The 9,477-nt window shown below is 42.6% G+C and overlaps 1 protein-coding gene across 3 annotated transcripts; it reads right to left on the reverse strand.

Annotated features, from left to right (window-relative positions):
- Positions 1 to 210: 210 nt before the first annotated feature.
- Positions 211 to 8,367, reverse strand: LOC141436839 (uncharacterized). 3 transcript variants are annotated; one of them, XM_074099916.1, is made up of 5 exons: positions 7,362 to 8,367; positions 5,083 to 5,246; positions 3,655 to 3,833; positions 2,395 to 2,507; positions 211 to 1,078 (listed from the first exon to the last, which is right to left on the reverse strand). In XM_074099916.1, exons 1-5 carry the CDS (start codon positions 7,724 to 7,726, stop codon positions 913 to 915), a joined length of 987 nt encoding a protein of 328 aa, XP_073956017.1. In that variant the 5' UTR covers positions 7,727 to 8,367; the 3' UTR covers positions 211 to 912. The 3 variants fall into 3 exon arrangements, with proteins under 3 accessions (XP_073956017.1, XP_073956019.1, XP_073956018.1); XM_074099918.1 differs by having other exon boundaries at positions 7,358 to 7,475; XM_074099917.1 differs by lacking the exon at positions 7,362 to 8,367 and adding an exon at positions 6,020 to 6,472.
- Positions 8,368 to 9,477: the final 1,110 nt, after the last annotated feature.

Below are 9,477 nucleotides of genomic sequence, written 5' to 3' on the forward strand. Positions count from 1 at the left end.
GTCACAAGGGATAACAGACTCGAGTATGTAATATAAAATTCAGATTGATACCTCTATCCGCTCCTGAGAAGAGATTTAACAGACCAACGGAGAGACTCACGGTCAACAAACTAATCTTATAAAGGTTGTTCCTTTTTGAGGTACGGAACCCTAAAAACAGAAACAATGGAGACATCATAAATAAAACATACAAAAAAAGCATATTTTTTTTATTGGCGTTATAATACAATAATCTGAGTTTTTCGAAATTCATGTGCGGAATTACATTTGATATTTGCCACGAGCTTTGCGGTGAAGGAAAACATCGTGAGGAAACCTGCACTAACCTGCGAAGCGATTCAATGGTGCGTGCGAAGTTCCCAATCTGCACTGGGCCCGCGTGGGAACTATGGCCCAAGCCCTCTTGTTCTGAGAGGAGGCCTGTGCCCAGCAGTGGGACGTATATAGGCTGGGAAGAGGATAATACAATAATATGTAAATATCACATGGGTATCACTTATAAAAGCACAGCGCACCGTAGTACTTCCACCAACGAGATGGATGGATGACCTGGTTAAAGCCGCGGGTTACGGTGGGTGCAGGCAGCTTCCAACCAAAGCAACTGGAGGTCTATGGAGGAGGCCTATGTCCAACAGTGGACGTCCTACGGCTGAGATGATGATAATGATATCACGTGAGCTGCAAATAGGTAATCACTTTTCATTCACGTGACAAACGCCCCCACCAAGTCTTATTTATAGTCTAAGTTCTCGAGTGGCGACCACGAACCGGAAGACGAGGCGTGAGAGTTGCGGGAAACAGGTGGATGCAAGTGGCGAGTTGTCGTTCATTGTGGCGGTCTAAGGGGGAGGCCTTTGTTCATCAGCGGACGTCTTCCGGCTGATGATGATGATGATGAAGTCTTATTTAGTTTCATGAAGCCTTCTCAAGTCGGAGCTGCATTTGCAGCGTGCTGGTGACTTGTATGGGGTGGTCTTTCAGCTCGGGGAAGGTGATCTCGGCCGAGTGCGCCGCTGTGTACACTGCATCAAGGAAGTCTGCACTGCCAAGCTGCTCGCAGAGGATTTTCAATGGATGACTGCAGAGAAAAGTAAGTTTTTGGTAAAAAAAACATTTTAAATACAAGCTTTTTTTGCTGACTGTACTGGCGCGGGTCGGGCGCGGGTCGGGTCGTACGTCCATATACCCCGTCATACCGCCGTCATACCGCCCGTCGCGGGCTTGCGCACGACCCGCACCCGTCGTCTGTGTGTATTGGGCTTAAATCATACAAAGTTTGCTCGGCTCTAGTACCTACTCAACATGCGATAATGCGAAATAGATGCACCTTTACAAGACAATGACATAAGATAGGATCGCACCCTGTAATACTTAGGATCTTTAAAACAAAGTTTGGCTTTGGCAGCCATGTTCGGGTATAAAGTAAACAAGCATGCTGCATTTACACCCTTGCCAAGCTTCGGCATTTCGGCAAGCACTCACCAGCACAAGCGTGTAAACGGCCCGTTTAGATAAGCTTGCGAGATCCAGGCCGGTGTCGGTTTTTCCACACAGCAGGGCTACTACGAAACTCGAAATACACTGACGAGCTTACAAGCGTGCAAATCGCATTCAAGCGTTTGTACCTATAGGCTTGGAGTTGGTAGACGCTTGGCAAGCCTCGGCAAGGGTCCTTCTTCTCTTTTAAAATATGGCTTTTCTGTCCTAATTAATAGGACAATTTCGCCAGTGTCAAAGTAAACTCTCTTTGAGAGGGACGTTGTACGGTGATTGTAGTTTTTGCAACTTGATAGTAAAATTCCAGAAACCACGTTGAGACAACTTGCGCATTAAAAAATGTCAGACACGAGAGCAATATAGAATTTTGTGACCACTGTTCACTGTTAAGGTTAATCGCCGCATAAAACACTATCAAAATTATACTTCAACTAGCCAAAGAAACAGAAATAGCAAACTTAGATATTGTCTACATCCGCCATGTTCGAATGCTACAAATCGAATCCCCCTCGGCGAGGGTGTAAATGTAGCATAAATGTTCACCTTTGTCGGACATGACATGGAGGACATCATCATCAATGACATAAAATTACAGATGCCAAGTACTGGGACAGTAAGCGCCTCCGCCAAGTCTCGCGGGCGCACGGCTTGGCGCGCCGTGTGTTTCATGTCATCTAATACTCGTGCGCAACGTTGCTTGAGGCGGGTCTCTGCTCTATTGAAACTTATCATGATACAGCAGGGCTACTACGAAACTCGAAATTCGAAGTTCGTGTCATGCTGTCCCTCTCGCTCTCATATTAAACAGTATAAGTGTCAGAGGGACCGCACGAACTTCGAGTTTCGAGTTTCGGAGTAGCCTACCTTAGCACTAGAACGTTTATCTCTACAACATACGATTCTCCGTCTATGAGCACAGGAATGTGGATCCCGAGCACGTCCAGGTCGTGGTACTTGTTCAGAGGCAGGGAGTAGCAGCCGGTGTCTGCTGTCACACCCGTCCGATTCGCCTGAAAATATTTGAGTTTAATGTTATATTTACTCATAATATTTTGAAAATTAATCAAGAGGAAGAATTAATAAATTTTTGTAAACTTCACGTAACAGACAGAATAACTTTCTAATCTCATTTATAATACTTATGCCCGCGACTTCGTTTGCCAAGAATTCGTTTATCGCTGTCCCGCGCGAACTAGGTACGCATTTTTTTAGGATAAAAACTAGTCAGTGGTTTAAGCGTGAAGAGGTAAACAAACAGACAGACACACTTTCACATTTATAAGGTAAAGCTGCTCGAAAGGCGGTTAAGGCGATTTGTCAGTTATTTTATTGTTTTAATTGCGTTTATTGGTAAGTAATAGATAGAGTCGAACGGCTGCTTTGCACAATTTCGCTTCGTATATGCGTATGCGTCGTTGCACGTGCCATAAAATCTAAAATTCCAAAAATAATAACCTTAATTTTTTCTTTATAAATGTTTAATTTTGTTACTTTTAATGGCTGTTTCACCACCCAGTGGTTAATTTTAACTGACGGATAAATGTGATGCCGTCTCCGTCTATTTGAACAAAACTGTTGGAAAGTTATCAAAATACATGTTAATTTAATCAACGTAGCGCCATCTATTATCCTACTAGGTGAAACTATGTATATGTCTAAGATATGTCTATTGTCTTTGTATTAAGAAAAATAAATTAGTCTATGCCTAACCGCCAACCAACGACTTTTAATAGGTTATGGGCCCAGCACGCTTCCACTGCGCCACTCTGCTCAAAAACAAACAAAGACGGAATCACATTTGTCTGTCAAAATTAATATTCAAAAATTAATAAATAACACAAACACCAATAAAATACTGCCAATTTTATTTTGGGCGTTAATGGGTTAGTATAAGGCAGCAGCAGCAAGGCTACTACGAAACTCGAAACTCGAAGTTCGTATCGTACAGTCCCTCTCGCTCTCGTATTAAATAGTACAGAGCGAGAGGGACGGTACGATACGAACTTCGATTTTCAAACTTCGGAGTAGGCACTCAGGGTATGCAGCGCTGGTGCTGGTGGCGCGCTGCTGCGGCGGAAATTACCTACCCTCGCCTACCCTCGAATCGACTACATACATGCCAAATATTAGTAAGAAGTAGCATGTTTTCATTGTTACCTCAGTGATATATATCTTAGGTTTCCCCCTGAGTGCGGCGGGCTGGTCGTCCGTGAGCCAGCGGAGCAGCGCGGACTCGTGGCAGCGCTGCGCCCGCGCCGCCACCAGCCCCGCCTCCCCCGCCCGCGCGAGCACCACCACTGCCACCGCGCCCACCGCGCTGAGGTCTCTACTGAAAACTGCCCGCCGAATTATAACCTGTTAAACTGTGCTTTTAATTTGTTTATCTATACCCATATAGTAAATCCTCAATTATGCGTTCAAAAACCATAGGTAATGACCAGCATTACGACATTGGATTCTATTATGAACACGGCTGTATCGTAATGGTCATTACGATACAGAAATCTGTATCGTTATGAGATTTCATACATCATTACAGCACGGGGGGGGGGGGGGGCGCCGCGACCACGTGCAGCAGCAGGTCGTCGCGGGCGCAGCTCGTGGGGCAGACATACCTACCTAGTTCTCGTTAATGCAGGTCATTCTCAATGGTTCGCGGAACACATGATAGAGGATTTAATATATGGATATAGATAAAATATTGTATGCAACTGTACGTAATTAGGCCTTAAAACACTCGTGTTTTAAGGACCCCTATTACGATACAGTTGCATGAAATACTATTATATCACAACAGATGTCACTTTCTCATCATGTTAGCCGAAACCTATGCTACTGCTGGACATAGGCCTCCCCCAATGCTCTTCAGACTCAGACCGGTCTTATATTTTCCGCATCCAAAGCAATCCCGTGATCTTTTAACCAGGTCGTCGCTCCATCTTGTTGGAGGCCTACCGACAGCTCGTCTCCCGGTCCGCGGACGCCATTCGAGAACCTTCTGCCACCATCGGCCATCAGTCCTGCGAGCAATGTGCCCCGCCCACTGCCACATCACTTCACTTCAGTTTCGCAATTCTTCGGGCTATGTCGGTAACCTTAGATCTACTGCGGATATCATCATTTCTGATTCTATCTCGCAGAGAAACCCCGAGTATAGACCTCTCCATAGCCCTCTGAGTGACACACTGGCAACACACACTGCGGTCTAAGACTTTTTAATTCAATCACTGAGTTAATTTGGACGAAAAGACACTGCGAAGCTTCCCGAACGCTGCCCCGCCGAGTTGGATTCGACGAGTGATCTCTTGAAGTTGGACCTACATAACTGGACCGTTTATCCCAGGTATAAATAGTCGTCAACAACTTCGCGCGCAGATTCTCCGACTATTACGGGAGCTGGCACAACATGGACATTAGACATGACTTTCGTCTTGTCCATGTTCATTTTCAGGCCAACTCACAAGACAACTCGCAGGACGTTCTACGGGTAATATGATGTTTATCGTATTACGTACGTCAAATGGCTCATTGCAGCGAGGTTCTATGGTGGCCTGGAAATCAAAAGTCTACACATTGACAACTTACATTCCTCCAGTGCGCTCTTCATCTCTTCTACACTCTGGTCCACGTGCACGTCGGTTTCAAAGCGAAACTCCCCGAACCGGGATTTGAGCATTGCGATCCTATCGTTCACTTGCTGTTCTCTTTCCTCCGACTGGGCGAATATGATCATGGCGTTCTTTTCAAATCTGAAAGTCATATTTTGAAAATTTAATTTTTACTTCATCATCATCAAATCAGCCGTAGGACGTCCATTGTTGGACATAGGCCTCCCCAATAGACCTCCTAAAGTTGCTTCGGTTGAAGCGGCCGGTACCCATCGTGAACCCGCGACTTTAACCAGGTAATCCGTCAATCTCGTTGGTCGAATTTCTACAACGTTATCATAAGTGAACGCAGGTGCGGTCCTAATTGTCACAGGGGACATGACACCCCCCAAAATCGTACACGTGAAATTGAAAATCTTCTAAAACGTACAAAATAAAAAGCAATTTTTGCCCCTAGCCGCGATGTATTATTAGTGACCCCCTCCAAAATTTCAGGCTGCAACCACGCCTGAATGAACGTGTTGAGGTATGGCGTAGTTTGAGATCCAAAGAAGGATATAGTTAGGATAGTTTAATCCTGGAACATTGTATAGTTTTCGCGGGCGCGCGATAATCGAAACGCAAACGGAGACGTGTGCAACAGCTGTTATTAATATTATTTGTTTTCATCAGCAACTAGTTTTTGCTTTTCATTTCGTCTGTTAAACTTAGGAAATAATTTGCTATCTACCAGTGCTGGTTTTGTAACTTATGTATGTACATGTACAGTACCTACCTGCCACAGCGGAGCGACCATAAATATCTGACACGTCCTACCGACCCTAGAAATAGAGTCGTATCAGATATTTATGCACGCTTGTTGTGTCAGATATTGGGGCTAATGACTGTACAGGTAGCAATAGTTTAAAACTTACGCTTCTAATCCATACGTGTACCGCCCCCTCGTCCTAACACTGACTTGCTCAAATTCTATACGAACTTCGTCATCTGATTCATCTTCCATTTCATGAAAGCTACACAAATCTAGATCACAAAACGGTGAAGCAGTAGCCCCATCTGCGATCCATGCCTCTTTCGATATCTCTGACACTTTGCACTCACAAAGCCTACACGATTGTATTTTAAAATCCTCTTTTTCAATCAGTTTTTTCGTCTTACAAGAGCAAAGTGATTTTACTGATTTTTGTTTAGTGTTTTCTGCCATAATGTATGCAGTGGCATGTATGTTTAACACTTTAGGTTGTAAAAATAAAAAAATGCGATATTAACTATGTGAATAACGTTAATAATTCGATTGTCACATTATGCATAAAATTATGTTCATTATCATATCACTTAATGTTGGCTTATCAAACGATAACATTTTTGCGGGATTAGAAGACTGTGTAATAAAAATCAAAAATCAACACTTTTATTCTGCAAATACACGTGGGCCAAAAAGGGCTTTTTACGTGTCACTTTTTAGGGTTCCGGAGCCAAAATGGCAAAAACGAAACCCTTATAGTTTCGCCATGTCTGTCTGTCTGTCTGTCCATCCGTCCGCGGCTTTGCTCAGGGACTGTCAATGCTAGAAAGCTGTAATTTTGCACGAATATGTATGTAAACTATGCCGACAAAATGGTACAATAAAAAAATTAAAAAAAATTTTTTTTAGTGTACCTCCCATAGACGTAAAGTGGGGGTGATTTTTTTTCTCATTCAACCTTGTAGTGTGGGGTATCGTTGGATAGGTCTTTTAAAATCATTAGGGGGTTGCTAAAACGATTTTTCGATTCAGTGATTTGTTTGCAAAATACTCAACTTTAAAGTGCAAATTTTCATTAAAATCGAGCTATAACGGCTAAGTTTGCTTGAGAATTATTAGTAGTTTAAGAGTAAAGAGCAGCCTAAGGTATAAAATATATCTAAACTTGGAATATTCCGTACAAAATACGAAATCCTTAGAAAAATATTACTTAATTTTTTCGTAATGGCTACGGAACCCTATTTTGGGCGTGTCCGACACGCTCTTGGCCGGTTTTTTTGTACTACCAGGGCTTTCGCAAAGACTATCATTGCCAAGAATAATTCGCCGCAAGAAACTTGGCAAAACACTTTTTATTTTCATAACAAAACAAAATATATACTTAAGTAATTACAAATAAAAATCATTTTAATATATATAAAAAAACTACTTTGGGAACCTGATAAAAACTTTAAAAAGTAGGTACGCAGACAGTTAATAAAAGTATAGTAGTCTTAGAAAAACTTACTTACTTATCCAGTGCATAAGTGTACCGTGCACGAGTGCTAACACTGACTGGATCGAATCCTACGCGAGCTTCGTCGTCTGTTCCATCTTCTACCTCATGAGAGCTACACGAACTAAGATCATCATAGGGTGAAGCAGCTGGAGAAGCTGCTTCTTCTATGGACGTGAACATGAACAGTGAGGTCCTCCTCGGAGCCTCGCATATGTACCATTCTTTTTCATACGGTGAAGCAGTAGCTTCGTCTTCTTTGTACATGAACAGTGAGCTCCCCGGAGCCTCGTAGTTGTACCGTTTTTTTGTTTCAATTTTTATAATACCTTTCGACTTTGCCGGTATCAAACAACATAACAGTTTTTTTACAGACTTCATTTTTGCACTGACTTCGGGTACATAATATGTAAGTTAACAACGGCTTTTGCGGCTTTCTTGGTTTTTTCGCTTTTTTTCGAGAGTATTTTTCCCAATGATTCTTTATCCAAGTATCCAAGTAGGTATCTGTTTCATATGGACCAAAATATTTTACTTCTGAAAGTATTCAGGTTAAATTTCAAGAATATCCTGTAAAAGTTTTATATAACAATCCTGAAATATTTACAGTTCAAAAAAAATTGTTCGTCCATATGAAACGGTTGGAAAATTAATTATTTGGGAAAATTTTATTATTATTTATATTTTGGCAAATTAGAGAACTGTAAACAACAGTAGCGTGGAGTAAATATTTTCACTAGGCAAGTCGGGGAATGAGAGAAAGAGAGTGTCTGGATGGAGCACTTCACAGTTACTACACTGTCATCCATCACTAACGTCACGTAGAAAAATTAAGCATCCGGTCCGGCGGGAATCTTGTTACATCGCCACGCCTGATCACAGTAAATTTCTAATGAGTACCCTCGGGGACTTGATCACTTTACTATTATCCTAAAACAGGTATATTTAGGAAGCAGAGTTTTTCTAGTTTTAATGACACTTTTGTTACTTGATGTTTTTTTTTTACTAAAACTACCTCTATGTTTCCGCCACTCTGCAGCGGCCACGATACCGAGTGAGCGAATTATATTTGCAAATTGGGAAAGTAATTCCACGAAAATAAATGACACAATCACAATAACCCTAGGTATTAGGTGCTTAATTTGTGTAATTCGATTGGCGTACCGTATGTAGTTGTACGTTATCTTTATCAGGCAAAAGTAGCTTATCAATTTGATACAATTTTCGGTAAGTACATCATCGGGTGACGCATCATGGTTATTCCCGGGCACGGAGGGTTGTCAGATCAAATTCGGACTCGCACTCTGAGTTTTTAACCCCCGACGGAAAAAGAGGGGTGTTATAAGTTTGACCTCTATGTGTGTCTGTCTGTGGCATCGTAGCTCTTAAACTTGAATGCGGTTTTTTCATTTGAAATCAAGTTTTCTAGCGATGGTTCTGAGATATGTTTCATCAAAATTGGTTTAGGCGTTTTTGAGATATTAAACTTTGAAGTGACGAAGTCGGGGATTTTCGAACTTTTTGTTGATTAGGTTATTCGATATTACTTTTGCCTACTATGTAGTGTCCCACTAATTTAAGTCTAATCGGGACATAGCCAAACGAATTAGCTTTAGAATTAGAATCGTTAAAGTGGCAATGTGCAGGCCACATAGCACGGAGAACAGATAGCCGTTGAGGCCGAAATTTCTCAAACGGAGAACGCGGATCGGCAAGCGCGGCGCAGTGTCCACCAACGAGATGGACGGATGACCTGGTTAAAGCCGCGGGTTCACGGTGGACGCAGGCCGCAACCAAAGCAACTGGAGGTATATGGGGGAGTCCTATGTCCAACAGTATCCTACGGCTGATAATGCGGTGTGGTGACTAGTTAAGAGCATTCCGTTTAGTGAACGAGCGAATACAACTGTAGAACTTTGTTTCACTTACCGCTCTAGTCCATAAGTAACACGAACTCTGGTTGTGATTCTGTTGCCAACAGGCTCCGCCTGGGCATCTGGATGCTGTGCCGCCTCACCATCATTCTCTATCGCATCACAGACGCTAGACTCTTCATTACCATCATATGGAGAAGCTACCGATGAATCCACGCCACTACGGCAGACCTTAGAACAAGCTAAGATGGGTGTAGG

The sequence above is a fragment of the Choristoneura fumiferana genome, chromosome 17 (genome assembly GCF_025370935.1).
Source record: "Choristoneura fumiferana chromosome 17, NRCan_CFum_1, whole genome shotgun sequence".
Classification (NCBI taxonomy): Eukaryota; Metazoa; Arthropoda; class Insecta; order Lepidoptera; family Tortricidae; genus Choristoneura; species Choristoneura fumiferana.

Bases quoted from the DNA above. Each gene is read 5' to 3' on its own strand.
- LOC141436839 (XM_074099916.1), bottom strand. From the start codon at position 7,726: ATGAAGTCTGTAAAAAAACTGTTATGTTGTTTGATACCGGCAAAGTCG. The intron at 5,247-7,361 runs GTAAGTAAGTTT...TATGACTTTCAG, and splicing joins TACACTTATGCACTGGATAA to ATTTGAAAAGAACGCCATGA. The intron at 3,834-5,082 runs GTAAGTTGTCAA...TTCGGCGGGCAG, and splicing joins GAAGAGCGCACTGGAGGAAT to TTTTCAGTAGAGACCTCAGC.